Source organism: Monoraphidium neglectum (assembly GCF_000611645.1).
Source record: "Monoraphidium neglectum strain SAG 48.87 unplaced genomic scaffold scaffold00232, whole genome shotgun sequence".
Lineage (NCBI taxonomy): Eukaryota > Viridiplantae > Chlorophyta > Chlorophyceae > Sphaeropleales > Selenastraceae > Monoraphidium > Monoraphidium neglectum.
The window spans coordinates 1-26,725 of record NW_014013396.1 but is presented as its reverse complement, the minus strand read 5'-3'; the positions used below and the strand labels follow the sequence as shown (position 1 = coordinate 26,725).

Genomic DNA, 26,725 nt, shown 5'->3' with positions numbered 1-26,725 from the left:
CGCGCAGCGTCGCGGCGCCTGCTGGTGGCGTCGATCCCTGACTTGAACAAAACCCTGAACACCCCATCGGACTGCTCCGGCTGGTTGCCTGAGAAGCGCGTGTACATGGAGGCGCAGGCATGGTTCACAAGGTGAGGGCGAGTGCCAGTGCAGGCTGCTCCGGGCCCTCCAGGGCGCCAGCACGAAGCGTCGGTGCTGCGTGCTGCGGCGCAAACGCGTATGCATGATGCGCCCATGTGATGGAGCAGCCGGCAGCGCCGCAGATGCAGTCATGAGCGTCCCCATATCCCGCCGCCCCTGCCTGTGACCGTGGAGGACAGAGCGCGGCAGCTCGTGTACCCACCCACTCCCCCCTGCATTGTTGAACCCCTCAGGCCTGGCAAAGACGTGCAGACAGAGAGCTCCCATCTGCACATCGGCGCCTGCGTCCCGCACCGCCAGCAGATCTGGGGCGATCTCACCCTCCACTTGCTAATCCAGAAGCATCAGTTCCCAGACAGCAAGTCCCTGGCAGGCGGCGTCGGCATTGGTGTGTGGGCGGGAGGGTGGCGAATCCTGCCTTGATGGGGCCGTGAGTGCCTCATTAGCAGATTGAGCCGTACTTGGATGAGTTGATGCTGATTTCAGGGGTTGTTGGGCGCTTGGTGCCGCCGCGCCAGGCAGCAACAGCGATGAGTCAGACGGTTGATGTACGAGGCGCGGAGTGGCTCCAGGGCTTCCAGACGGCGTCAGCCAGCAGCCAGCGGCCAGCAGCACAGCCGAAAGGATTGGGTGCGGCCTTTTCATGCATGCGGGCTGCCCCGCAATCAGCAGAGGCATCATCGAACACAAACAACCCGTGTCTCTGCTTAGTACGAGGCAACATGCGTGCATGAGAAGGCCGCACGTGGCGCTTCCCCAGGCCAATTCCCAATAAGCCGCAAGCTGCTCGCTACCTTCCAGCTCAAGTTGCGCACGCAGGCGCCTTCGTCCATAGCTGCGCTCGGAACCCTGCAATGTTACCGCGCCCGTGCTCACGGCCTGCCACACCGCCCCGTCCATCCAACCACCAACGCGACGCACCACGCAGAGATCGAGTTTGTGGTCCGGGTGAACCCCAAGAAGACGGTCAAGTACCGCGTGACGTCGCCGACCCTCAAAAAGGCGACCCCCTGGACGTGCAACCCCGCATACCTGTGCAAGGCTGTGCTACCCGTCACCATCAAGACGTACACCGGCAGCCCCACCAGCGCCAGCGTGCCGGACGGGCTCGCCGCCGTCACCTTGAAGGCGTCCACCTCGATAAATGATGGCAAGGCAAACCGTGGATTCGAGGCGCGGGTCACCACGGCGTTTGTGGTCAACAACCTCAAGTGAGCCCAGCGGCGTGTTTGGTCAGGGAGGACCAAGGCCCGTGCCTCTGAGAGTTTCCAGCAGAGCTCCCGCTGGCCCCCCCCCCCCAAAAGACCACCCAAGCTGCCCACCCAAAAGATCACACTAGCTGCCCACCCAAAGCCTGTGATTACCGGCCTGCCAGAGCTCCAAGCCCACACACGCATGCTGCCCTGGAAGCATCGAACTGCCTGGCCCCAGCCACATTATCTAAACCCCATGTGTCATCATGATTCACCCCCATAACTATGCACTCTGCTTCCGTCATGCATGCGCGTTTCACCGCTTGCAGCAAGCCGACGACGGTGTGGCCCATTCCTGCATCCACCATTCTGGGGGTCGAGGAGCTGGCCAACACGGCCTTCCCCTGGGGCTACACGCATGCGCCTCTCAGGCGCGCCATCTTTGACCAGCCATGCGTGCTGACGCCCTACTGCTGTGCTTGATGGTGGCCACCTCCCATCGCTGCCCTTGTGTCAGCAGCCAGGACCGGCGCTGCAGCTCAATTGTGCGTTCCGTCCCCCCCCCCCCACCAGACACACACACGACACTCAACTCACCGGTGCAAACCCTGCAGATTGGACCAGCTTATTACAATTCAGGATGATATAATCGCCCTCACGTACCTTGTGACATGTCTGCAAACCGCCGCCCCCGAACTCAACGCCGCAGGTCCGAGATGCCCCTCACAAACGTCCCCCAGGTCTGGAAGTTCAACATCTCCAATTTTGTGGCGGGCGGTGCCACCAAGACGTCCAACGTCACTCGGGTGTTTGTTTCCATCGACCCAGCGTTCCACACGTGAGTGGCTGCGTGCAGCAATGCGGCGGTCGTATCCACTTCAGTGCTCCTGATGCTGCATTCAATATGTGCGGAGCATGGGACACAGCCGGCTGCAACACGGCCGGCTGTGCGTCTATGCGCATGTAAGACATAAGGCCGCATGTGCACGTACAATCTGCATAAGCGCATACACGCACAGGTGCACACATGCGCACGCCTGCACACATGCTCACACACACACACACACACACACACACACACACACACACACACGCACAAGCATGTGTACACATGCTCACACAAACAAATACATACTCAATCAAGCACACCGTCAATATTGGACAATTCTTTCAATCCCCGCAGCACCAACGTCAAGGACTTCACAGGCAAAATCATCCTCATTGACACCGCCGTGGAGAACGCCCGCAAGAACTGCCCCATCAGCAAGGGCATGACCCCCACCTGCAAGTTTGATGACGTCACCCTGGACACCTCTCCTCTCCAAAAGGGCCTCCACAAGCTGTTCATCCGGACCGACAGCTTTGTGGACCCGAGCAGCAGTCTGTTTGCAAATTCGAAGCTCAATGGGGGAACGTTTTCGTCGGTGACGCTGGTGCGCGCACACTGAAGCTCGATGCATCCGGTTTGCAACAGCAGTGGTGAACGCGCCCAGTTGTTGTTTTGGGGCGCGCTGTGCGCCCCGAACGCCATACATTCATATGATCCCGTTCATCCTCATCAGCAGCGAGCCGCCTTTTTGTGCTCAATCCCCAGCAAAACCCCACGATCTTACACTGCATTCCATGTGCTTTGCAAACTCGCCTCCACCCAGGTTGTGTTCTCGGTCTGCAATGAAGGCCCTGACGTCTGCGCCCAGCCGGACCTTCCGCCCCCGGACGAGCACCCGCCCGGCAACCCCCTGCCGCCCATCGACCCGCCGGCCGGCGCGACACTGTACAAGCTCACCGACCCCCTGCCCGACCAGAACGCTGTGCTGAAGGCGCCTTACGACTGCTCCATCTGGCGCGGCGGCCGCACATACCTGGAGGCCCAAAACTGGTTCACGCGGCCGGGGCTGGACGCAAACTCGGGCGCAAGCCAGCTGCAGGTCGGCGCGTGCCTGCCGCACAAGCAGATGGTGGCGGGCGTGATCCCGGTCGACGTGATGCTTGGAAAGTATTACTTCCCCAGGTGGGTGTCGGCAGAGGATGAACCAGGCGTGCACAGGTTTGGGGGCCACGCCACACACAGACTGGCAACCGAGTCCACCACGGCGTCCATGGCTTTGGAAGGGGACCTGCTCCTGCTGTCTTGCGTGTTGTTTTGAGAGATGTTGGTTGTTTTGAGAGATGTTGGTGCAAGCCATCGCCGTAACGTCTACACATGTGACAAAAGCTTCCCTTCCACCCTGCCGACACGCCTGCCACCTACCCCTTCCCTCTGCAGTGCTGCAAACGTGGCCGTGACTGTCAGGGTGTCGTTTATCTGGCAGGGAGGAAACGTAACTCTGGAGCTCAAGCAGGTGTGCTGGAACCCTGAACCACACGTTTTGGTTGTGTGTTTTTTGTAAGGGCGGCTGCACAGTCATTGAAAACACAGAGAAAACGAGCCCAGCAGCCCGTGGGGTAAGGTGCTGTGCAACAGTGTCACAAGTTGTGTCCCCTCTGCACCTGTGCGGCTTGGCCCTCGCAACCTCCTGCTCGTCCCAACTTTTGACGCTGTTCAAGCAAAGCAAGCACTGTCATTCCTCCTTTCATGGCCCCATATTCCTTGGGTTTCCTGCCGCAGGATGACACTGTTAAGAGCGGCAACTGGAGCAGCTGCCAGAGCTTCGCACCTGTGTGCAAGGTGGTTTACCGGGCCCTGATCGACACACGACCCGCCGACCAGTCCTACTACTTGCCTGGTGGGTCTCTTGGGTGGTGATACAGGTGGCGTGCAATGGCTGCAAGGTATGTTGCCTGTTGCAAACCTGCGTAATCCACCGGGGACACCACACATAATCCCTGTTGGCGGTTGACGTGTGCCCACATCTGAGTCTGTGAGACTGCGCTCTCCCACAATGTCGCCATAGCTTGCTTGACCTCATTCTCGCCCCCCATCTGATGCTCGCAAAAACACAGATGGGCTCACACGCGTCGAGCTCTGGGCGTCCACTAAGATCGACGACGGCGTCACCACCCGCAGCATCACCGCCCGCATGGAGTCGTGGCTGGTCGTCGCGAACAACGCGGCCACCGACATATCCACCAAGGCGCTGCCGCCCTCCGCCACCGGGAAGACCTTCTTTGTGAGCGCCTGAAAGATGCAGGGGTTGGCGCTAGCGCGTGCGCGTGCCCCTTGCTAGGCTGCCGCCTGCCTCCAAACCGACTCCAACCGCTATCAAATGCCATCGGGTGCAACGACATATGCTGCAACCTGCAATCGCCGCACCAACTTGGTTGCCTGCCTCTCACGCTTCCACGCACCCGCCGGCCCAACAACCGCAGCCCTGGAAAGACGAGTCGGCGGCGCTGACGTCAGCGCTCCCGCTGACCCCCGTCACCGGGTCGACCAACTTCACCATGAGGTTCGCCGTGAGCAGCGGCATCGGCTCCAACGTCACCGGCGTCCTGGTGTCGATTGACCCGTCGCTCATGCTGAACCCGGGGGCAGACCTGGGGTACCCCCTGCTGAGTGTCTCGTCAAACGCCACTGGCGCGCGGCTCTTGCCGGTGCCGGCTGGCTGCAAGGCGAACGAGAAGGGCGACGGGTTCCCGATCACATGCAACCTCGCCTTCAATGCGAGCGCCGTGCCTAAGAGGTGCCCGTTCAACCCCTGCGACGGCCTGTGCGACGGCGTGCACCGGCTCGTCATCCGGACAGACTCCCTCACGGACCCAGCGAACCCAATGTTTGACGGCCTGCCCGCGGCTGGGAAGGTCAACGGAGGGACGTTTTCGACGGTCGTCATCGTGCCTGTGACGTTCTCTAACGGCATCACCGCCGCGCCCGGCGCCTGCGCGGGCGCCGCCGCGCTGTCCGACGCCGAGCTAGCGCCCGGCGCGTCGGGCGCGCCGCTGCGCGCGTTCGGCCTGTCTGCGATGGCTGCGGCGCCCGCGAGACCTGGCGTGCTGAACATCGCCAATGCCATGAGCACGGCGGAGACGCTTCAGGCGGAGGCGCAAGGCATCCAATACGAGCTGCTGGCATCAAAGGCGCTCCTGGTCCCACCGCCACAGGCCTTTGACGCTTTCCAGGAGGAGTCCCTCCAGGCGTTCGCAGTCTGAGGTGCCGCGCCTGCGAGGCGCGCTGCTGACGCATGCGGCCCGCGCTGACGCGCCACGTGCCGAGAGTGGCACCCTTTACAAAAAGTGCACATGTTGGCGATGCGATTGTATCAAGCTCGCTGGTCTTTCTTGGGACATTTACACTGGTCATGTGGACCCCAACGCCGCATGGCTCAGGACCTCCCGTATTGACACATGCACACTGTATGAGGCCCTGCAAATGCACATACGCCTGCTCGACATGCCAAACCTCGCGGGGATCCTTTTTGTCCGCGAATGCAAAACGCACGCTTCAGCCCTTGAGTGCCGGACGGCGGCCCCTGGCGCTTCAGCCGCCGCCGAGACACTGGCATGCCCAGACACCAGTATACCCACCTATTGCAATGCGATGCTTGAGGCCGTTGCGCTATGCCGCACAGCCCGCCGGAAACCATATGCATGCATGATCTTATGTGCTCGCAACCATCTACGTGTGCTTTCTGTGAGCGCACCATACGCTTCATCGCCACCGCCGTTTGCGGGGCGACGCAAATGCATCAACCTGCGCCCGTGCAGGGTGCCACCGTTGACGGTGTGCCTTCTTGGCTGCGCATATCTTCTACGGCTTGGCTAATTGAAGTCATTTGTTTTGTGCATTCCTCACTGCCGGGGTCTGAGCTATTGTCCCTGCTGTTCTCGGCAGGAGTAAACAAAGCAACAGCTCACGAGGTCAAACAAACTGGGTGGCTGCGTTCTCTGCGATGACAGCGACAGTAGCTGCAGCATGCAGGCAAGGCAGGCTCTACCGGCTGGATATCCATGGCGCGCGCGTGCCAGGGCAAGTTCTGCGCGCCCTGCAACTGAGCGACTGCAGGCTTGGCAGTAACCAGGTGACGCCAAGGCGCCGCACAAAGACCTGCCCCAAACGCAGCATGACGCCCCACACGCTTCGACAAGCCTGAGACACGTATGAAACAGATCACCTGGAATTATCTGGCCGTATGCTGCGTTTCATGTGATCAGCGCAAACTTGTCTCCTCAGCGAACCTTGGTGGCCTTGGATTGGGCCGTCTCTGACACGTATGGCGCGCTGAACTCGGATCAATGTGCAGCTTTGATGGCTAAATATATCGCGTTGTCGCAGCGTGTAGATGAGCTTAGTGACCCGCTCAAGCTGCGCCGCCGCACTTTCAAATACGCAGCCAATCGACCACCGTAGCGCAGCCCTCGCTCGCCGAGCGCCTCGCACCTGCTGTGAACCTTGTCATGGCACCAGCACCCGCCCGCCGGCCACAGCCCGATCCGCCCGCCACCACAGCGGCGGCGTCGGCTCGGGGCACACAGCGGGCGCTGGCACGAGTCGCCGCCACCTGGGTGCTGCTGTTTGCGCTGGCGAGCCGCGCGACAGCCGCGCCGTGCCGCATGCAGGAGGGCGCGCAGCATGACTGGTGCGGCCTGCCATGGCAGCTCTCCAACTTCCAGGTGTGCCTTGACTCACAATATTGCACAGCCCCAACCCCACCAACAATCCTGGCCCCTCGACTGATCTTTTTGGGAACGCAGCCGCGAAGCCAGGGGTGCGCCCGTCGCTGCATCGCACCTCGTGTATCTTCCATCTGTAGCGGGCCCAAAGCGCCCCTTTTGTCCCTGCTCGCCACCCAAAAGCACTCGCCATTACTCTCGCCCCCCCTTGCCCCGCTCCTGCTCCCGGGCATGCGCGGCGCTGCGCATTGCTATCGTCCGCCGACCCAGGGCCACTTTGCATGCAGCTCGTCCGTCATCCTCGGCCGCCCCAAGTCCTATGCGGAGCTCTCTCAACTCGTCAAGGCGTACTCAAGGGTCAAAGCGTCCGGCGTCGGCCACAGGTGCGGCCAGGGCCGCGGCGCACCCCAACAGTTTCCGTTGCCTCAAAGCGGGCGCCGCCGGCTGGGTGCCCGCACGGGTCATGGTGCCTGCACGGGTCAGGTGTCAACATGGGCTTTTGCATCAAGGGGCACAGCACGCCCCTTGCGTGAGCTTGCCGAGGGTGGCCAGAGGCAACCGAGCTGCTGTTCCTGCGTCGTGTTGCCCCAACCGCTCAGTGGGGTTGGGTGTTTAGGGCCAAGGCCAGCCTGGGGGAAAGAGAAGTACAGGGGTGGCAGGAGCTGGACACGCGGGCATTGGCTTGAGCGCATGCTTGTAACTGCCTTTCGTTTGGATGCAGCGAGAGGCTGGTTTTAGCTATCAAGCCAGCTGCCGCCCGCGCCGTCCGGCACTGCAAAAAGCCACCCAAATCTACAACCCCTGCAATCAGAACCCCTCAAGCTCATTGAGACCACACCAGCATTCTTAACGGCCCCCTCCCTGACCTCCCTGCCTGCCCCGCCGGCCGCGCCTGCCGACCCCGCGCAGCTGGTGGCAGGAGCAGTTCTGCGCCGGATCCAACGCGTCCGCCATCAACGTCCTCACCACTGAGTTCACGGACGTCCTCGAAGCGTGAGGTCCCGGCTGAATGGCCGGGGGCTTTACCCAACGGCCTGACCGACTTGTAGATTTTTGCAACAAACGGCACAAGCAACGCCGTGGAACCCCAGGTTTCTTCAAGTTCAGTCCTCTCCCCTAGCTTCTTTCTGCCCCAGCTTTTCCCCTCCTCAACGCCGACGGCGTCCGACATTGCCGCAACTCCTGTCTGCCCGTCCGGCTTCCGCAGGGCGCGTGCGCGCGATCTGTCGCCCGTCATGAAGGTGGACGAGGGAGCCATGACGGTGACGACGCCCGCGGGGCTGACTCAGCGCGCTGTCCTCGAGTACCTGGCGGGTTACAGGTCGGTTGCGGCTCTTGGAAAGACTGCTTCAAACTGCTCCAGGGAGGTTTCTATGCAGAATTGTGTTGTTTGGCGTCCGCGAAGCAAGCAGGGGGCAGTCTTGAGATGAGGTATGTGCCATTTCAGCACCCGCGGCGCCAGCGCTCACGCTCGCAGCTGGGGCCGCTCAAGCAGCCGTCCCGGACGTAGGAAAGGGCTTTGCTGCACGCTGAGGCAGCGCCGCCGGCAGGATGCTTCGCCGGGGCCGGCGTTCAAAGGGGTGTACTCATTGCTGTGGTATCACCCCTCCCTCTCAACTCGGTGTGCCCATAGCGTTGGTGTCACCGCTTCTGCATGCACCCACCTTGGTGCTGCATCACAGGACTGCGAGGGCCCCTGAGGGCTACACTCTGGGTTCGTTTACGTGGTTCATCGACCAGACCATCGGTGGGGGACCAACGAGACTGGTGGATTGTTTATTAGTGACGAGAATTCTGGCGTAGCCGTGATTTGCATGCACGTGTGACGACGTTTGATGGCTGGGCGCGTCGTTAAGCAAGGGCGCTTGTGGGGCGAGGGGAACAGGCGCGCATCTGGTGTGCGGGGAGCAGGTGCGCACGTGTGTGCCTGCAGGTGGTGTCGCAGAACGCTTCCCAGGGGCAGCGCGTGCGTGGCGCAGCCGCGAAGGCACTTGGGCCGGTCAAAGGGCCAGGTGCATTGCACAAGACTTGCCATCGCTGCCCCCCCCTTGTCGGCGCCCTGCCCGCTGAGAGGGAACGGTGGGTTGAGGTGGGTTCCTCGACCTCATCTGAACGCCAAACATGACGTACCAACGCCGATTTGCGGCAGGCGTGGCGGCCAGCGGGGTCCCTTTCCTGCCCCCCTTCCATATTGGCACGAGCGCCCTTGTGCCTACCCGCTGCCCCCGCAGGCGGCGCCGTCGCGACCGGCTCCCACGGCTCGTCGCTGCAGCATGGCAGCCTGTCCAATCAGGTGGGGGCGCGGAATGGGTGAGGGCGGGCAGGTAGGTGGGAGGACGTGATGGGCGCAAATTGCAGGATTGGGGACGGTCAATGGCTGATCGTGACTCCACACACATCAAAACACTCATTAGCCCAGAGACAGCACAAAGCAAGCACCACGAAAGCTGGCTGCACATGTGCACGGAAAACTAAGGCCCATTTTAAAAACAAATGGATGAACGCACGCGCGCAGCTGACGGCCCTCAAGTATATGGATGCCAATGGTGACATCCATGACATCACCCCTACCTCAGGTGGGCGCCCCATCATGCGTTTGCGCATGCTTGGGCGCTTGCAGGGTTGTGGGGGTTGATCAGAGTTGCTATTTATCGGATTCGTGACACCATGCAGCTCTCAGAGTGCTTTGAAAGGCTGGCAGCACGCACCCCGCCGCTGCGTCCCTTGACGCCTCACACGCTCAAATGTCACATAACATGGGGACTGGTACCGGAAACATCACCACACTGCCAGAAAACACCAACTCACTGTGTCACTCAATCCTTACCTCCTGCCCCCGTTTGATCTCGCCAGACCCTCACCTGTGGCGCGCCCTGACACTGGGCGTGGGCCGCCTGGGTATCATCCTGGAGCTGACCCTCAAGATTGTGGAGAACCAGAGCGTCAAGCGCACGAAGCAGGCAAGAGCGTTTGGAACATCATTCACATGAGGATGAATATAATGTGTGTAGGCAGGCGGGGGTAGTTCCCAGGGCTGGTGTTGCCCGCGTCACGCGCATTCCAGGCAGCTGCAGGACGTGCTGTGAGCCGTAGGGCGCGCTGTGAGCCACAGTCCCGATACATTTGCTGCGGCAAGCGGAGGGGACCTTTGGGCCGCTGAAATTTGCCGCTGCTGCCGCCCGCGCTGCGGGTGCCCTGGCAATAAGGCGCTGACCAGGTGGGCCTGGTGCCTTCTTGTGGGCTTGCAGCCCGCCGACTGCCTCGCGCGCCACCCCCCTCCGGCCCCTCTCCCAACATTCACTTCCCCACGCAAGCATTCCCAAGCAATGTGATGCAATCAATGCCAAGAACGGTCCCTGAGCAAGGTCAGGATCCTGTGACGGGACATACATCAAAACCCAAATTGACCCCCAAACAGGACGTATCGATCAAAACGTTCCTGGCTGACCTGCGGACCCTGCAAGATGACTACAACGCGGCAAAGGGCGGCGCAGGGAAGCGGCCGGCGCCGGACACGGCCGCAAGCGTCTGGAAGGTGCTGCAGCCGTGGAACGACGCCCAGGTGTGCGTGTGTGTGCTTGCATGTGTGTGTGTGCGTGTGTGTGTGTGCGCGCGTGTGTGGGTGTGTGTGGCTGCGTGTGCACATGGGGGTTGCAGGCTCGGCAGAGTCGATTCCAGGATTGTGGCTGTGAGTGGTCCTCTTTCAGGGACGGCATCTGCGGGAATCGGTCCAGTCGGGGACCGGCTGCACGCGATGTCAAGTGCCACGTGCATCCACTGCCGCCAGCTCGTGGTAAGGGGGCCTCACTAGCCGGCGAGCTACTGCTAGCCGCGCCACGTCCGCTCAACCCCACAGACGCACATGCACACACACATACACAACTCAAAACCCTTCCCATACACACACACACATGAACACACACACACACACACACACACAGGTCTTCTGGCACTTCCCCCTGAAGAGCTGCTGGCTCATCACCTACCAGCGCCTCTCCAACGCCACCCTCGCGCCGCCACCCGTCGAGGCCCTCAGCGGCCCTGTGGAGTACTCGGCCGGCGACGTCGCAAACGGCGCCAACCCCGCGGCCGGCCTGGTCGGGGCGGGCGACGCGCAGACCCTGCCGCCGGGCGCATACCACCAGCGGTGGTCGCCATCTGTGGGGTCGGCGCCGCTGATGGGGCACAATGCGATGTACTGGGCAGGTGCGCAGGGGCGCTTCCGTCTTTTGACGCCACAGGGATGACGAGCTTGGGCCCTGCTCCCTCACAGCGATGGTCAACGCCAGTGTGTCGGCTGAGCCATGGTCGTCGCCCCGCGCTGCTGCCGCGGTCCCCCGCCCCCCACGCACCCCAAAAGAGACCGTTCGCCTGCCGGCGTCAACTCCCTCTTTTGCGTGCGTTTGCGCGTCAACACCCTCCTTGATCCGCAGGCGTGTATGCTGCTTGGCTCGGAGTCAACGTCCAATCAGAGACCCTGCCTGCCAGGAGGTGCGCTTTTTGCAGCTCGTCCAGCCTGCCCACGTGGACAAGCTTGGGTGGCCCTGCTGTCATACGCGTCGCGCCTGCGCCCGCGTGCCTGCGCGCTTGCACTGTGTGAGCGCGCAGGCTGCGCCTGCGGCGCAACGCGGCATTTGCGCCCCCTGCCAAGGCCAAGACAAAGGCCGCCCTCCTGGCTGCAGCCTGCGCCCTTGTTTGCCCCACCAGCCCTCCCCACATGCACGCGCCATCACCTGCCCCCTCTTTTTACTGCCTGGACGTTTCACCTCCCCCGCTGAGCCTGTCTTGTTTCTTGCCGCCCTCCAGCAGCTCGCTCCAGCGCACCCATGCCTCACGGGACCCCTCTCCCCGCCGACCCAGCTCCACTCCCTCCCAACACCTTTCCCCAAGCCACATCCCATGAGCCTGGATGGCTCCAGGAGGGGGCGACCAGGGGATCTTATAACAAACCTAATCCCAAGTCTGATCCTAATCCTGGTGCTAGTCCTAATCCTAATCCTAATCCTTTCCCCCACAACCCCCTTTCAGGGCGTTCCTGTCCCTCAGCGAGATGGAGAACATCCTCTACTCCCCCTACAACTCCTACGACCAGTACGAGGTCGCCAGTGAGTGTCATTAATGACATCATGGTGACGTCACCGGTCCCTCCGCGTCCGCGCTGCGCAGCCGAGCATGCCAGCTGTCCCCCCCCCCCCCAGGCCAGTGTCGAGCGTCCCTTCCGGCGGGTGGTGGGACTCCGCGGCACCCGCTCTTCCGATCCCTTTCAATCAACTACCAACGAATCACTGCTCCTGCTTTGCCCCCCCCCCCTCCAGTCCCTCTGAGCAGGGCGGCTGACTGCTTTCAGGCGCTGTCGGCGGAGGTCTACGGCCCCAGGGCCCTTTGGAACGGCTTTAGGGTGCCGGCCCTGCTGCGCTTCGTGTCAGGTGACACTAGCTTGCCCTGCCACGCGTGCAAGAGTTGTGGCGCCGTGCTTGCGCTGTGCTTGGGTTGTGCTTGTGGTGTGCACGCGAAGCGGTTGCTCGTCCTCCCGCGAAAGGGAGCCCCTGCGCCAAGGGGGCAAGCTGGTTCTGCAGGAAGTCATCGGTGTCTGTTTTAATCCCGGGCGGCAAGCCCGCGGAGCGCAACGCTTCCGGTCAAGCTCCGCCCTTCCAGCGGCGGCTTTGGTGCAAGCTCGTCCCGCACTCCCAGGCCCCGACCCCTGCTCGCACGTTCGAGACATTTGTTTGCGGGGCTGTCTCACTTTCTTTTTGTGGCAGGCGAGCGGTCGTACCTGGCACCAAGCAGCGTTGGCGCCACCCTGTACATAAATATGGAGGACCATGTTTCATATGCCACGGGTGAGATGGGGTTCAGGGAGGTGTAATTTGGTTGAAACACCTGGCTTTGTGTGTCCGTCTGTGTGCATGCGCGTCAGTGTGTGATCTGAGCATGTGTGTGTGTGTGTGTGTGTGTGTGTGTGTGTGTGTGTGTGCACGCGTGTGTGTGTGTGCTGCTCTGTCGCATACAATGACGAGTTCCTATGGTTGGGTGTCAGCACCATGAGCAGCACTGCAGGCAACTCGCAGACGACGGTAGTGATCCCCCTCTCCACTGCTCCCCTGTCCCCGGCCCCCACGCACCCCCTGGCCCCCCTCCCCTCCCCCCGCCCCCGACCAGGCAAGCCCAACACGGGATTCCAGGGGGTGGTGCACTTCCTGCGCACCCACCCGTCCTGCAGGGGCCGCATGCACTGGTGGGTGGCGGCTGTGACCAAACCCCAAACATACAGAGTTGCTCTGCGCAAACCGCTCAGCTCAAGGTTATGCGGCGCAGCAAACGACTTCCCCAGCGCTGCCGCCGCCTGTGGTTGGGGCCCACTTGGCGCAGCTGGCGGGTGCTGAGGTGTCGCGCAGCGGCAGGCTGGTGGGCAGGGGCAGCCTGTGGCCCCTCGCCTGCCCCTAAAAGCCTCCCCATGCCTCGTACGCCTGCCGGTGCATCCCACCACTGCCCAAGCTCATGGGCCCCGCTCACTTGCACTACACGCGCGCGCATTTCCGGCCGCAGGGGCAAGGCCGGCTGGCCGCAGCACGCGCGCTGCTTCGACGGCGCCGCCGAGTATGGGACCGACTGGTGCCACTTCGGCTGCGCCACGCGGCAGCTGGACCCCTCCGGAAAGTTCTCGTCCGCCAGCGACGTCTGGCACTGGTTTGCGACCGACCGGCGCAGCGGGGCGCGCGTCGATTTTGGGCGCTGCTGCTTGGCGGCCGGCTTTGACGACGCGCGTTGCGTTTGCGCAAAGCGGAGCGACGGCTGCGTTTGAGGAAAACGGGCGTTTCTGTGTGATTGGCGGCGCGTGAGGACGGGCCGCGTTGCTGGCTGCGGATCTAATAGGTTCTTTGTTGGGGCTGGGTGTCTAGTGAGGTTGCTTTGTGGCACGTGCTGTGTGTGTGATGGGGGGGAGGGTGAATGGGAAACGCACGTTGGGGGTGAGCGATTTCAGGAGGATGAAAAACGGCTGCACTGCTTTTCTGCACCCATGGGTTCCGTTGTGACGCGGCGCGACATGCTTCCTGGTGCGTGTGGGTCTGCAGCAGCGGTGATGCTTGGGCCGTGCCCTCTAACCTGAGCAAAGGCGCTCTGTTCCGGCGCCAGACTTGACGATCATCAGCATGCAACTTTCGGGCCTGGGGGCTTTTGGATAACTTGGCTGGAATTGTAACCAAATCTTGCTTCCAGCACTGCCTGCAACCACCTGGCAGCAGCCAGTCTCTTGAATATGCCACCTATGCACCCTGCAACACATCACACCACACAGGCAGTAGCAGCTGCTGCTGCTGCCGGGGAGTTCTCTGGCCGCTACAGGGGAAACGGGGCAGCTCACAGCTGCTGCCTGCCTTGCACAGGCAGCAAGGGCAGCCCAGCCAACTGCAGCTGTCCCGCTGCCGCTGCTGCTGCACTTCCGCACTTCTGCTGGCACTTGACAAAGTTGCCACAGCTGCCTGCGCGACGACTTCGCGCCGCCTGGTCCTCAACAGGCGCGCATTTCTCTGACCAACTGTAACATTCCACAGCAGCGAACGGCCCCTACCCGCCCTGCGCCGCGCTCTCAACCTTCTTTGAGCACGCAGGGCGCTGCTAAAAAAGGACGCCCCTCGGGGGGCCAGGACATTTACAAGGGACGCGCCTCCTGCACTGCAGGGGCGGCGATACGAGCCTTTACATAACGGCGAGGAGCCCTCAGCAGACAAAAACCGGCTACATGGTGAGTTCCATGATTGCCGACACGATGTCTCCTCCGCTGGCCTTGAGGGCCTTGACCGCGCGGCCCCGGGGAACGTTGGCCTGGCGGGGTTTTGGTGAGAGGGGTGGTGTGTATGTGTGTGTGTGTGGGGGGGGGGTGTCGGCGCGGTGCGCTGTGCGCCTGCGTGCTATTCAGCCCGGCGCGGCGGTTGGGCGCCCGGGCGGGGCGCAGCGTGGCGCAAGCAGGTGCGAGGCAGCGGCCGCACAGAGCGGTCATCTAGTGGCCGGCCCCCTGTGACTCAAACAAACGTTTTGCGCAGCAATCAGTTTATAAGTCATATCATTTGTGCTCATCCCCAATCCTGAAGGAGGGGCGGACAGCTGAGTGAGTGCCCTGATCTAGCGTCATCCCGCCATGACTCACCTGGGTCATGACGAGCTCGATGTCCTTGGGCTCCACCCCACTCTCGTCCACCTCCTCGCCGTCGTCCTCCTCCACTGCAAAATTGACAACAGGGCGTGTCCATGACAGGGCGCATGTTAGCGGGCTTGTCCACGAGCGCTTTCAGGTCATTGAGTCGCGCCCGCGTTTGCGGCTGGGTCTCCTTGCAGGGCCCCAGCCCATCTGCGGGCGGCTTGCTGCGAAGACGCGGCCTGACAAGCCCATGGCTGCAACCCGCCCCGCCCGTCGCAGCTTTCCAGCACCGCCTGATGAGAGGGAGCTGCGCGTGGCAGGCGCTCACCCGCTGCTGCCTCCGCGCCGCGGCTCTCGGCCACCTCCGCGTCGGGCGCCAACTGGAACTGCTGCGCCATCTGGCTCTGGGCCTGGGGTGGGGGATTGGATGCGAGCGAACGGGTACAACGGCAACGTCAGGTACAGCGAGGATCGTGGACGCGAGAGGAGCACTAAACAAATTTCTACAGAGGAGCTGGACGCGGTCCTGTGCCTAGCAGCATAGAAACCTGCCGGGTAGCAGCTGCTGCCGCGCGTCGGCTGTCAACTGGTGGCCAGGCAGTGCAGCTGCTTCATGCCCCAGGGTGCCTGCCCCGCCTGCCGCGCCTGCGGCGCGGCAATTCTGTGACCAGCCCTAGCAAGGCAGCCGCAACAGCGGCGCCGCTGGCACTGCGCCCATGGCCTGTGCGGAGACTGCTGGCTTCCCCTGGCCTCTCGGAGCTGCGGGCTGCCGCCGCAGCCAGATGGGGCAGCCTCACCCGCTACAAACTCCCCCGCCAAAACAACCCCCGACGCTGCCAGAGCTGCTGCGGCCTCCGCTGCCACTACCACCGCTGGCGTTGCTGCAGTCTCCTTTGCTGCTGCCGCTGCTGCTGCTGCTGCTACTGCTGCTACTGCCGCTGCCGCCACCACTGCTGCTGCTACCCCTGTCGCTGCCGCTGCTCCTGCCATTGCAACTTCCACTGCTGTGACGGCACCAGCACACTCCGAACACACAAAACCCGCCTGACAGCCCGCCACGCCAACTCCTACTTTGCCGCAGCTCGCTCTTTGGCGATGGCCCGCATTCCTCATTGCATCACCAGGGCTGATCTCAGATCATCCCACCTGGGCCGAGAGGTCCTCGATCTTGGCCTCGCCAAAGATCACGTAGGTGTCGCTGGCCGGCGACTTGAACACGTCGGGCGCCTGAATCACGAAGAGGATCTGTGTTTGGCGGGAATGAGGGATGGGCAGGGGGTGCAGGTGGGAGGCAAGCGAGGAGGACGCAGCCCGGGGGCTCGGGGTGGCAAGCAAGGTGCATCGGCAGCGGCGCATAGGCTGAGGCAAGCAGGCAGCAGGCCTGCCGCGGCGCGCTGCTCAGTGCTGCTGCTCAAATGTGCTGGCCGTGTTGCCTGCGTCAACGCCCATGATTGTGCTAGCTGCCTTGCACCTGCTGTCCGCAATGCGCGGCCGCCCCCCTGCTTCGTCGCAGGCAGCTGGGCAAACATCACTTCACCCACCCAAAAATACGCCACGCTCGCTGTACATTGCGTCTGCTGAATTCTGAGATACATGCATGCCATGCCAAATGCTCATGGATGCAAACACATGCTGAAAACCCAGGATGGGGGCGCTGCGTCGCGCATCGGCTCACGTTCTTGCTCTTCTTGATGGTCACGCGCGCCACGTGGGGCACGGGCTTCATGCCCAGCTTCTGCATAGCCTTTCTGCTCTTCTTCTCCGAGCGGCTCTGCTTGCCCTTGCCGCCCTCCTCATCTAATGAACGCGGGCGGAGGAGGCCAAGCCATTGGAAAGGGGGCGAGGGTGCAAGGCTGCTGATTGCGGAACCGCGCCGAGACAGATGAGCATGCGTACCGATGTGATTCAAGAAAATAATTCTTTACGACTGGCCGCCAGAGCCAGCGCCCGCTGTCCAGATCACCCGAGCACACCCACCATCGTCCAGCTCGGGCATGTCGCCCTCGGAGTCGCTGCTGAGGTCCTCATCATCAACCACCTCCTGCAAAGACAGAGCGCCATGAGGACGTTAGGCCGAAGCTTGCCACGACCGCGACACATCAAGGCCGCCAAAGGCCGCCCAAGCACACCTCCTCCACCGCAGCCTGGGCCTCCTCCTTGGTCATTTTTTAGCTTGTTGGGACAAGTTGCGAATGCCGAGTTGAACGGAGGTGAAAGAGGGTGGACACGTGCGCGCTCACGGCTTTGAGCTCGGCACTCGCGGCAGCTGTGGGGGCGTGCCCTCCCTTTCTGTGCATGCGCAAGGGCTCCAGCGGGCAATTTCCCAGATCAGGCTCGTGGACGTCAGCAATGCGACATGCATGTGTGCAGTACAAGGACTGTCGACACTAGGTGCTGTTCAGTGCAGGGCAGTTTCAGCGAGAGCTTGCAGACACACATGTCACACCGCGCTTTGCTTGGATTGATTCCACCCTTCACTTCTTCACATTACACCCAAAAAACCTCGAACGAACACTTGAAAGGAGGCGTTCATAAATACGATGACCAATACAAGTGCGGTTATAACAGGTGGTTGGTAGAAAGCGTGAGCTCGACTGTGATGCATCAACCTTGGGCATGCGCAAGCACCAACCCCATTCATAGGGAGGCAGCGGCATGTGCGCGCCGCGGTCTTCAATCTTAATATCAGGGGGTCGCCCATGCTGCCGCGTGAGTCAGCAGCTTGTTCCAAGTCGACGAGTAGCCCGCCCCAAGTTTGACTAGTATTTCACTCAGGCGCTCCAAACCCATGGGGTGGGCCAGGATGGTGGCATGGTCGACATAGGTCGAGGACACCTCAGCAATATTGGCCTTAGGAGCCAGCCTGCGCAGGAGGAAAGGGGAGGGATCGTCGTTTCGCACGAGCGCGTGAGTGTGGCGGCGGCTGGGGCTGTGTGACGGACGGGCGCGCCAGGTGGCACGCCAGGCGGGGCAGTTGCAAGGGGGGCGCCACCACAGTCCCAAGAATCAGCAATGCATGGCTCGAGCAATGGTGACGTGCTTGGACACATGCGTGTCTCATGCACGACCTCAGACTGTCATATGTTGTATCTCTCCATGCAATCTGCCCCATCCCAACTCACCACAAACGCAAGCGCAACGCATGCAACCCCCCCCCCCCCGCAAACACGCACGTCACAATCCATCAGTCCCTGGCCCTCTCTCTGCAACCCACTTGCTGCAGAGCCTCAAGCTTGTCAGGTCGACCACCCCGTCCCCGTCGACATTCTTCACGCTGAACGGCCGGTTGATGACGGCGCGCTTTGGGATACTCTCGTTGAACACCAGCGTCGTGGATGTTGGGACGCCGGTGCCTGCGGTTTCAGAAGCGACACGCACCGCGCAGAGGGGCCGCGGTGTCGCATGGTGCATGCCGCGGGAGCAGCCCAGGTGGCCGTCGTGCGCAGGGCCACGCGCCTTCATGCATCGTCTGAAGAGAGGGGCCAGCTGTCATCATCACCTTGGACGACGCCCGCATGCGTCCCTAATACTCAAGCACCGCAACTCTTCGCTCCACTGCGCGGGTTCCCTTTGCACCCACCGTAAAGGCAGAAAGTCTCAAGCCCGGCCACTGGGCCGCGCTTCAAGAGTGCCTCCGACCGCGCCCATGAGTCATCCAGCAGGGATGCCTGCACGTTGAGGGTCGTCATAGTGGTGCGGGTGCCGCTGAGTCGGGCAGGGTCAAACCGACATTGACTGCTCATGTACAAGCTGCTCGAGTCTGCCGGCACCTGTGGGCTGCATGTGCAGGCTCTGCCAATCATGGGTTCATGCGGCATCACAGGCAGCCCCCCCACCATGATACGACCGTGCAAGAGGCGCCCTGCCCGCGCAAAACACATTCCCTTGTCGCCGCCGGCCCCGCTCACCCCTCCCTCGTCCCCCATGTCCAGCAGCAGCTGCTTCTGCTGCTCCACGGTGTAATTTTTGGTGGGGGTGACCACTACCACCTGCAACGTGGGATGAGGGGTACATTGCAATTCACACAGAGAACGCCGCTGTGATGAGGCTGTCATGTGGGACTGCGCCCGCTGTCATTCGCACCAGAGCAGCAGAAGGCAAAGCAAAGCCCGCGCGCAGACCCACTGGCCGTGTTGCGCACAGCGGCACCGGCGAAGGTGGCAGATTCTGTGCACGCAATCGCTCATGCCCCGATAATTCGGGCCACACCAGCTTCCCAAGAAGGCTCTGCCTCCGCGTAGCTCCTCATCCCCCCCCCCCGCCCCGCCCCCGCCTTCGCACTGTGCGGCCCCTGGCCCCAAAGCTTACGTGGTCTTTCCCAAGCACACTCGGCCTTGGCAGCATCCACCCCCAGGTCGGCAGCCCAAACGCCATCCTGTAGACAGAGGTGCCCACCACCGTCGGGTGGAACTTGCCGGTCAGGCTGGCAGGCATGAGGTTTGTAAGGACGGGCAGCAACTTGAAAAAGTCGCCCGACAGCTGGTTGAGCCAGGTGGTCGCCGCGCAGCCGCCGAAGGGGGCGCCGACGTAGATTGTCGCCTTTACTGTGTCCTGCCTGCGATTTTTTGGGAGTTTTGCGGAGACTGACTTGCTTGGCGATTTTTTGTGTGCCAATCATCCCTAAACCCTAAACCCTAAATCCCTTAACCGTAAACCCTGATGTTTATCTCGTCCGTTTGTCAAGGGCTCCTGGGGCTTCAAGTGGGTCCGTTCTCGCGTGCGCACGCCATCAGGGCCCTCACGGGCGCGTTTCAGCCCGCCCGCCCACGCGTCCGTGCCCTCTTCCCGCCTCCCCACCTCCACTTTTGAAGCTCGGGCTTCTGGAAAATGGTGGCCATGACGTTGGCGCCGTACGAGTGGGCGATCACGATCGCCTTCTGGCCGCAGTTGCGCTTGACCGCCTCCGAGATGCGCCGGGTGATGCCCTCGATGCCGCCGCGCTGCGGCATATCATAAGAGATTTCACATGGCTATGACTCCACCCTGTGCAGATCTCCGGCCGTCCGCGTCCCAGTGCCCGTCTGACAGCTGCCGCCGCCGCAACCTCCAATCACCAAGCCCGCCGCGAGGGTGCCGCGCCACGCTCCGCCCATCAGCCCCCGACCCCTCCCGCCCGCGCCCCCTCGCACCTGCTCGAGGCCCTGGATGCCGGTCCTCCAGTCGTAGGGGATCAGGAACAGGTCCTTACCGATAGTATAGCCGTGGGTGCTGGCCAGGTGCTTGTTCAGGAACCAGTAAAAGAGCCGCTGCTTCGAGCCGTCTGGGACGTCGCCCAGAAACTTCCCGTCGTCGGGCCACAGCTTGGTGCCCGTGCTGTTGGACCAGCTGTGTGTGTGTGTGTGTGTGTGTGCGCGCGCGCGTGTGTGCATGTGTGTGCATTCGCGCACGTATTCTTGCATGCAAGCTCGTATTTTCCAGCACTCGTGGGCTTTGTGGCACGACTTTGTGGCACGTAAACGCAGCCTGCTTGCAGTGTGCTTTTGCAAATCGCGATTCTGCGGCTTCCGCCAGCGTTTGCAAGCGGCCGCCCTGGCTCCTCTGCTGCTTCCGAAAGGCCCCGCGCGCACCTCTTGGTGGTGGCGTTGTAGTTGAGGCTCAGGAGGTAGCCCCAGCAGGGCAGCTGCTTATCCCAATACCAGCGGTCGGCATACCACACGACGGTGGTATTCAACATAGCCTTGCACTCCGCGTTCCCCTCGAAGGTCCCCACCATCTGGGAGCCGCCCAGGCCTGCGGAGCGGGGCGGGGCAGGGCGGGGCGCGGTTCGGGGGCGCGAGGGGGCGGCGGCGGTGCCGTGCTGCGTGGGGTTGCTGCGGGGCTGTGGCGGCAGCGTGAACGGGTATGGAAGCAAGCGATGCAGCAGGCATGCTATAGGGGGAGTGGGGACGCATGCGTTGTCAGTTGCGGGGCGATTGCTGCACAAGGCCGAATGCCAGGGCAGTGCTGTGCGGGGCAGGGTCACTCCTCCTGGCGGCAGGCTTCCCTTGTTTGGGGCGCCGCAGCCCCACCCACCGGATATGAGAATCAATGTTGGTTTTGGCTTGACGCACGCTTTTTTACTGCTGTTGCTGCTTGAGAAGAGGCTGAAGCTCCGCAAGCCGCGCGCCGCGCGAACGTCTGCTGCTGCTGTTGTATCTGCTACAGCGCGGGTGCCAACGACGCCGCAAATCAGCACCACGCACATAATGACTATCGAGGTTCCTCGTGCCATTTTTATAGCAACACCTCGTCAGCCGGGCCTTGCTGGATCGGCTGGGCCAATGATGTTGTTGCCCGAACCGCTTTTTCCGGCCGCAACCCACGCCTGGCAGGCGAGCAAAGGAAACGACGTTTCATAAATCAACGCATGTATCTCAACAAGTCAGGTATGATTGCACCACCAGTAACACACCGGGATGCGTCACTCTCATGGAATGCAGCGCGTGCATCCGGCACCCGGCGCGATTGGGCGCCCCCATGCTGTGCTGCTTCTCGCCGCTGCCAAATGGTAATCCAAAATATCGAGGCACTTGTGTATAAGATTACGCACGGGGGTAATCCGCAGCAGGATACCGGCATCGTTAGGCCACAACTGCACGTTGCCAACGAACTCGAAAATGTGGTGGGGTGGGAAAGGGGCCGTGTGCGGTCAGCCGCCGCCAGCGCCCGTGGCCAGTGACGAGATCGAATCTCAGTATTACATGACGCATTGTAATGCAAGCCCCCGTTCACAGGCCAACCGCCTTGGTGTTTCTGCCTGCCCCTCTGAACGCGGATGGGCGACACACAATCCGGCGCCCTGGCACCAAAGCGTTCCGACTGATACAGCGCAGAAGGCAACAATCAACCCAGTCCATCTACAACCTAGCTGCTCCCACATGACACTGATGTTCGCTCGCCGCGGGTTGCAAGAGTCCCCAGCTACTCCCCGTGGGCTCACCTCACCACCCGCTGTGCACCTCATCACCCGCTGGCGAGGCTTGTGTGGGGCCCCCAAAACAAAGCCGCACGACTCGTTGGCCTCAGCAGCTGCATATAATATCTTCTGTGTCGTAAAAATTCTGGTTTATACTGCGTATCACGTACGATAGACGCCGCTCGGTTGGTTGTGCTAAAGCTGCAGCCGGCCACGAGCCTGTTTTGCGCGGTGGGTATGTCACGTGCATCAATCAGTGATAAATAAGCTTGATGCAGCGCTCGGGTGCTTGTCGGCTAGTGTGGCCTGCAGCAGGCGCAACCCCGCGCACGTGCCCATGCGGGCTGCGACCCTTGCGGCTGCTGCTGCCGCTGGCACTGCTGGCGTTCTGCGCGTCATCCTTGGCCCGTGGTGTTGCAGGTGGGCCGGAGATGTGGCAGCAGCGTTAGTATGCATGCGCGGCGCGCCCGCCGAGAGCGGCCGAAATCGAATGATCCAGGGGCAGCACACGAATTAATTGGGCAATCTCGCTAGAGCCACTTGGCGGCCTGCCACCCATCAGGCAAAGCGCACCGCTACCACCGAACATTCAGCTGCATAGATACTGTCCCGCCTGCGATGATGTAGGCGGCTCCGTCTGCGGTTGACTCTGCACCTGACTCCCCCCCCCTGTGCCGTGCAGGCGCCCTGCCCGCGCCTGTGCAGTTTGAGCAACCCGGGTTCGTGCAGCAGGAGCAGCAGCGGCAGCAGCAGGAAGAGCAGCAGCAGCAGGAGCAGCAGCTGCTGCAAGAACCACAGCAGGGCCAGGAGCTGCAACAGGCGCAGCAGCAGGATCAGCAGCAACTTGACCAAGCGTACGGGCACCAGCAGGAAGCGCAGCAAGAGCCGCAAGCGCAGCAAGAGCGGCGAGAGCAGCAGGAGCAGCAAGAGCAGCAAGAGCAGGCAGAGCAGTCCCACAGGCAGCTGATTGGCGTGTCTGATGTGGGGTGGGTTGCCTCTTGGATTTCTAAGGCGCTGGCCACCGGCGAGGGTGTGCTGATTCACCCTGTGCTGCGGCCCAGCCATTGCCTCGACGGCGGCGGCGGCCCCTTCAAGTGAGTGCTTGGGCTTGGGCTGTGCCGCCCACGGCGGGTTGAGGGCAAAGCTCTGGATGCTGGGACTACAGCATGCAGGAACGATTTGCTTTCCAACCGTTGGTTGCGGCGGTGGTCAGAATGCTGCCACGCACTGGCCGTGCGTGGACAATGCTGTGTTCTTGTACACATGGCATGCTGCCTGCCTCTCCGGACAATTGCCTTGGGTCTCTAGGTGTTTTTGCTGAATTTCCCATCACTCATATGCTGACAGGTCAGCATGGTCAACATTCTATGCCTTGACTTGGGAGTGCAACAACAAGGCATGGCAGTTTTGGCAGCACAATGGTGGGTAGCAGAGCGCACCAGCAGCTGCACCTTGCAGCTGCAGCACATGAGCTGCATGCCAGTACAATTCATGCAGGACGCAGCCGGAGGCAGGGCCGCGCTGCAGTAGCCCTTTTGCTGGGACTCGCTGCACGCATGCATCCCTACCGGCGCCCCCGCGGGCGCTTGTGTCCCCAACTGCTCAACACTTCCACCGCCGAAACTCCCTGCCCTGCCCATCATTGCTGTCCTGACCGTATCAACCCTGATCATCACGGCGGGCGCCCTGGTCAACGCGCAGGCTACCACTTGTGGACCAACATGAGCTGGAAGCAGGCCTGGCGCGACATGTGCCTCCGTCGGTCAGTCACATGGCCCGATGAGCACTGGTCTGGGCCCCAGAACATCGACGCCCTCGTCGCGGACTGCAACACCCACGCCGGGCTGAACCAGATCTCGTTCCAGCCAGACCAGGACCAGTCCGAGCGCCCCAACCTCACGCTGCACCCCCGGACGTCTTCCATCATGTTCCGCATCGTGTGGCGCAACCCCGACCCGGCCTCCAGGGAGGCCTTCTGCCTGACCGACCGCGGCGGCGAGGCGGCGCGGTTCGAGGAGTGCAGGGAGGGGCGCTTCTCCCTCCCCTACCCGCGCGACGACGAGCCACCCTACGAGGTGTTCACCGACCCGGCGCAGCTCTGGACGATCCCGCGCCCGTTCGCGGGCGTCGAGACGAGCGGCTGACGGCCCGCCGGCGGCGCCGCGGGGCGCGGGTGGGGCCTTGCCGCGGCCGCCGCGTCGCAGCGGCCGCCGGGCCCCGCCCGGACCCCGCCAAGGCCGGGCCGGGGCGCGCGGGCTGTGCGCATCCGAAGCCGTCCGAGGCACCCGTTGCCCTTAGGGGCCTTGCGCCGCGGCGGGCGCAGCTTGCGGCGCGCGGCGCGCGCCCTGCTGCGCCGCCGGCGCTGGGCCCGTGGGGTGAGGGGGGCGGCGTCGCCGCACGGGGGAAGGGAGTGATTCCTTAATGGGTGCAGGAGGTTTACAGCGGCTCAGACGGCAAGCAAACTCACGAATTTTTAGAGGACTTGGGGGAATTAACAATTGTAGGGATCTCGTTCTGTTTGGCTGGCGGCCCTGAAACAATTGGAGCCCAAACGGCGGAATCAGTCTGACACACGGCCCCAATCTGCAGGTGGCGCGCCAGTTTGCGACACAGAAACTCACCAATGAGCTGCAATGCAGTGCGGAAAAGAGCACTGCTGCCCAAGGGCTCGACCCCCGAGGGTCCCAGCGTGTCGGCCCAGCACGCCGGCCCCGCGCCGGTGCCGGAGCGTTGGACACAATATCCACTGTCGCCTGAGGGGCAAGTTGCTCTTTGGAGGTCATCGCGGGCTGCATGCAAGGGACTCCCTCGCTCACGGCTGAGACACAAGGTTCAGCTGCGGAAGGGCAGGCGGGCATAGAGCGACGCTTGGCCTGGTGCCCGTCCTGCACACACGCACACACATTTCCACTGCTGCTTGAAAGACCGTTCAAATGCTTCTTCTGCTGGAGGCCGCGGGACGCTGTAACAATCCTAATCCTAATCCACTGGCCCTACACAACAATACAAGGGAGACATGCTATGTGTGCACGCTCGCACACACGTGGTGCGCGCGCGCGCGCGCGCGTGTGTGTGTGTGTGTGTACGCTTGAAGTTTATTACATCCCCCTTGCCACAACTCTGTGCTGCCCGTGGCCTGTTGTGGCTGCAATGTGTTCGGCAATTGAAGAGGTGTCTAGTTGATACCGTGGTCTCTGGCAATCTTCTAAATGATTCAAGTTGGGATATCTGGAAATAAAACTCCTGGAATCGCAATGAATACAATCACATCTAACGTTACCAAAAGTCAGGGAGGCAAGCACGCCGGAGCAGCAGGGGGCAACAGGGATGAGGGGAGCTATCCCTGTTGCACCCTGCTGCAGTGTTCATCGATGGCGTCCCGCACTCGTGTGGTGACCGCCGGGACAAATAATGGATTGATCAGCGGTACAGCACAACGTAAAGAAAGGCGATACGCACATGGAAAGTGCTTGGGCCTTAGTTCAGGTGCAATGGCCCGTCTCGCCGCTCACACAGCCACCAGACGGTGCGACACCACCTGCCAGGTGGTCATCAGTGATGAGCCTCATCACGGGCGGCCCCTGCATCACTGGCGCCAGCAGGCGTGACGGGGAGCCCGTGGATCATGAGAGCATTGCATTCTTATAAGTCATGCAAAGCTTCACAAGGCTTTGATCATCACAGCCAGCGATCGACCGTGTCGCAGCTGCAGTAAAGTACCGTAATTCTTCACGCGGCTCTACGTTCGCCCACATATTGCGTCAAGATTCTGGTGACAATATTTTCTCAATTGATTTAAGATATGTCACCATCGCGCACAAACCGTAGATCAAAGTACAGTCAGCAACTGCAGAGAGCCGACTAGTAGCGGAGGAACGGTCCTGCGATCCAGATTCGTCACAATGGTGCGCACGACGCGCCACACTATGCTGTTGGCCACGTGTCCCGTGTCATGACAGCCCGGCCCCCAGCACCCGCCCTCGGCCCTGCACGCAACAGTACAGTAAGCGCAGCCGCGTCGATCCACTCATTATCCTGTAATGTGCACACCCTCGACCACCACCTCCCTCATACGCGCGCCATCCTAGGCGCCTTCAAACGGCCTTCCAGTACTCTCCAGATCATACACAGCGCCGCCGGAGGACCTGCCTCTGCTGGAGGCGTCCCCTCCCGGCCCCAGGGGCGCCAACGGCGCGGCGCCAGCCAGAAGGGGCGTGGCTGCACCGACGTCACAGCATCGCAAAGGGGCCGACGATGACGAGCCGAGCGCCCCCTACGAGCCTCAGGTGTGGGATACTTGCTGCTTCTTGGGGCGGGTGCTCGGCATGTGAGCCGGCCGCGCGGGCTGGGAGCATGGGTCTGGTCAGCCCCTTGCCACGCAATGCGGCTGGCCCGCGCGGCGGCACAGGAACTTAAGACCACAGCCATGCGGTGGGGCCCTTGTAAGCCACGGCCAACCCACGATGCACACCGGCGGGGCGGGCAGGTGGCAACCCGCTGGGCAGCGGCTGGGGAACCCGATTGTGGCGGTTGCAGCTTTCGAAGTTTGGCCGCATTCAGCACGTCTGCCCCTCCCACCCGCCCAGCCGGCTCCTGCCGGCTTGAGGGGCAGACCGCGCGTTCCCGCCCGCCCGCCCGCCGGACTGCCCTGAGACGCTCTGGACTGCCTTGTTGCAGCTCCTGGACTGTGTGGAAGTTACCCACAAGCTGTCCAAGGAGGTCCTTAACGATCCCACGCTGAACAAGGTGTGGCCCTGGACTGCTGTCATGGGAGGGCCGGTGTGGTGTGTGTTTGGGTGTGGGTGTGGG

The 26,725-nt window shown here is 62.2% G+C and overlaps 6 protein-coding genes across 6 annotated transcripts; 3 read left to right on the top strand and 3 right to left on the bottom strand.

Annotated features, from left to right (window-relative positions):
* Positions 1-671: 671 nt before the first annotated feature.
* MNEG_2135 (hypothetical protein) lies at positions 672-5,423 on the top strand (the record flags this gene model as incomplete). Its single annotated transcript, XM_014049392.1, has 9 exons — positions 672-771; positions 1,070-1,352; positions 2,044-2,172; positions 2,518-2,767; positions 2,987-3,345; positions 3,601-3,676; positions 3,943-4,060; positions 4,278-4,444; positions 4,644-5,423. 9 exons carry the CDS (start codon positions 672-674, stop codon positions 5,421-5,423), a joined length of 2,262 nt encoding a protein of 753 aa, XP_013904846.1.
* A 3,958-nt stretch (positions 5,424-9,381) lies between these two features.
* MNEG_2134 (hypothetical protein) lies at positions 9,382-13,686 on the top strand (the record flags this gene model as incomplete). The annotated part of the gene is made up of 10 exons (XM_014049391.1): positions 9,382-9,460; positions 9,738-9,826; positions 10,303-10,446; positions 10,826-11,090; positions 11,318-11,375; positions 11,913-11,989; positions 12,200-12,310; positions 12,644-12,724; positions 13,044-13,119; positions 13,431-13,686. 10 exons carry the CDS (start codon positions 9,382-9,384, stop codon positions 13,684-13,686), a joined length of 1,236 nt encoding a protein of 411 aa, XP_013904845.1.
* Positions 13,687-14,621: 935 nt separating this feature from the next.
* MNEG_2133 (hypothetical protein) lies at positions 14,622-16,127 on the bottom strand (the record flags this gene model as incomplete). Its single annotated transcript, XM_014049390.1, has 5 exons — positions 14,622-14,708; positions 15,031-15,104; positions 15,350-15,431; positions 15,854-16,004; positions 16,093-16,127. 5 exons carry the CDS (start codon positions 16,125-16,127, stop codon positions 14,622-14,624), a joined length of 429 nt encoding a protein of 142 aa, XP_013904844.1.
* A 31-nt stretch (positions 16,128-16,158) lies between these two features.
* Positions 16,159-17,186, bottom strand: MNEG_2132 (Nascent polypeptide-associated complex subunit alpha-like protein 1; the record flags this gene model as incomplete). Its single annotated transcript, XM_014049389.1, has 4 exons — positions 16,159-16,266; positions 16,697-16,818; positions 16,999-17,062; positions 17,151-17,186. 4 exons carry the CDS (start codon positions 17,184-17,186, stop codon positions 16,159-16,161), a joined length of 330 nt encoding a protein of 109 aa, XP_013904843.1.
* A 520-nt stretch (positions 17,187-17,706) lies between these two features.
* MNEG_2131 (Phosphatidylcholine-sterol acyltransferase) lies at positions 17,707-21,232 on the bottom strand (the record flags this gene model as incomplete). Its single annotated transcript, XM_014049388.1, has 9 exons — positions 17,707-17,884; positions 18,236-18,374; positions 18,602-18,689; positions 18,930-19,010; positions 19,330-19,576; positions 19,819-19,961; positions 20,151-20,346; positions 20,589-20,751; positions 21,034-21,232. 9 exons carry the CDS (start codon positions 21,230-21,232, stop codon positions 17,707-17,709), a joined length of 1,434 nt encoding a protein of 477 aa, XP_013904842.1.
* Positions 21,233-23,637: 2,405 nt separating this feature from the next.
* On the top strand, positions 23,638-24,060 carry MNEG_2130 (hypothetical protein; the record flags this gene model as incomplete). The annotated part of the gene is made up of 1 exon (XM_014049387.1): positions 23,638-24,060. The coding sequence occupies one exon, from the start codon at positions 23,638-23,640 to the stop codon at positions 24,058-24,060; it is 423 nt and encodes a 140-aa protein (XP_013904841.1).
* Positions 24,061-26,725: the final 2,665 nt, after the last annotated feature.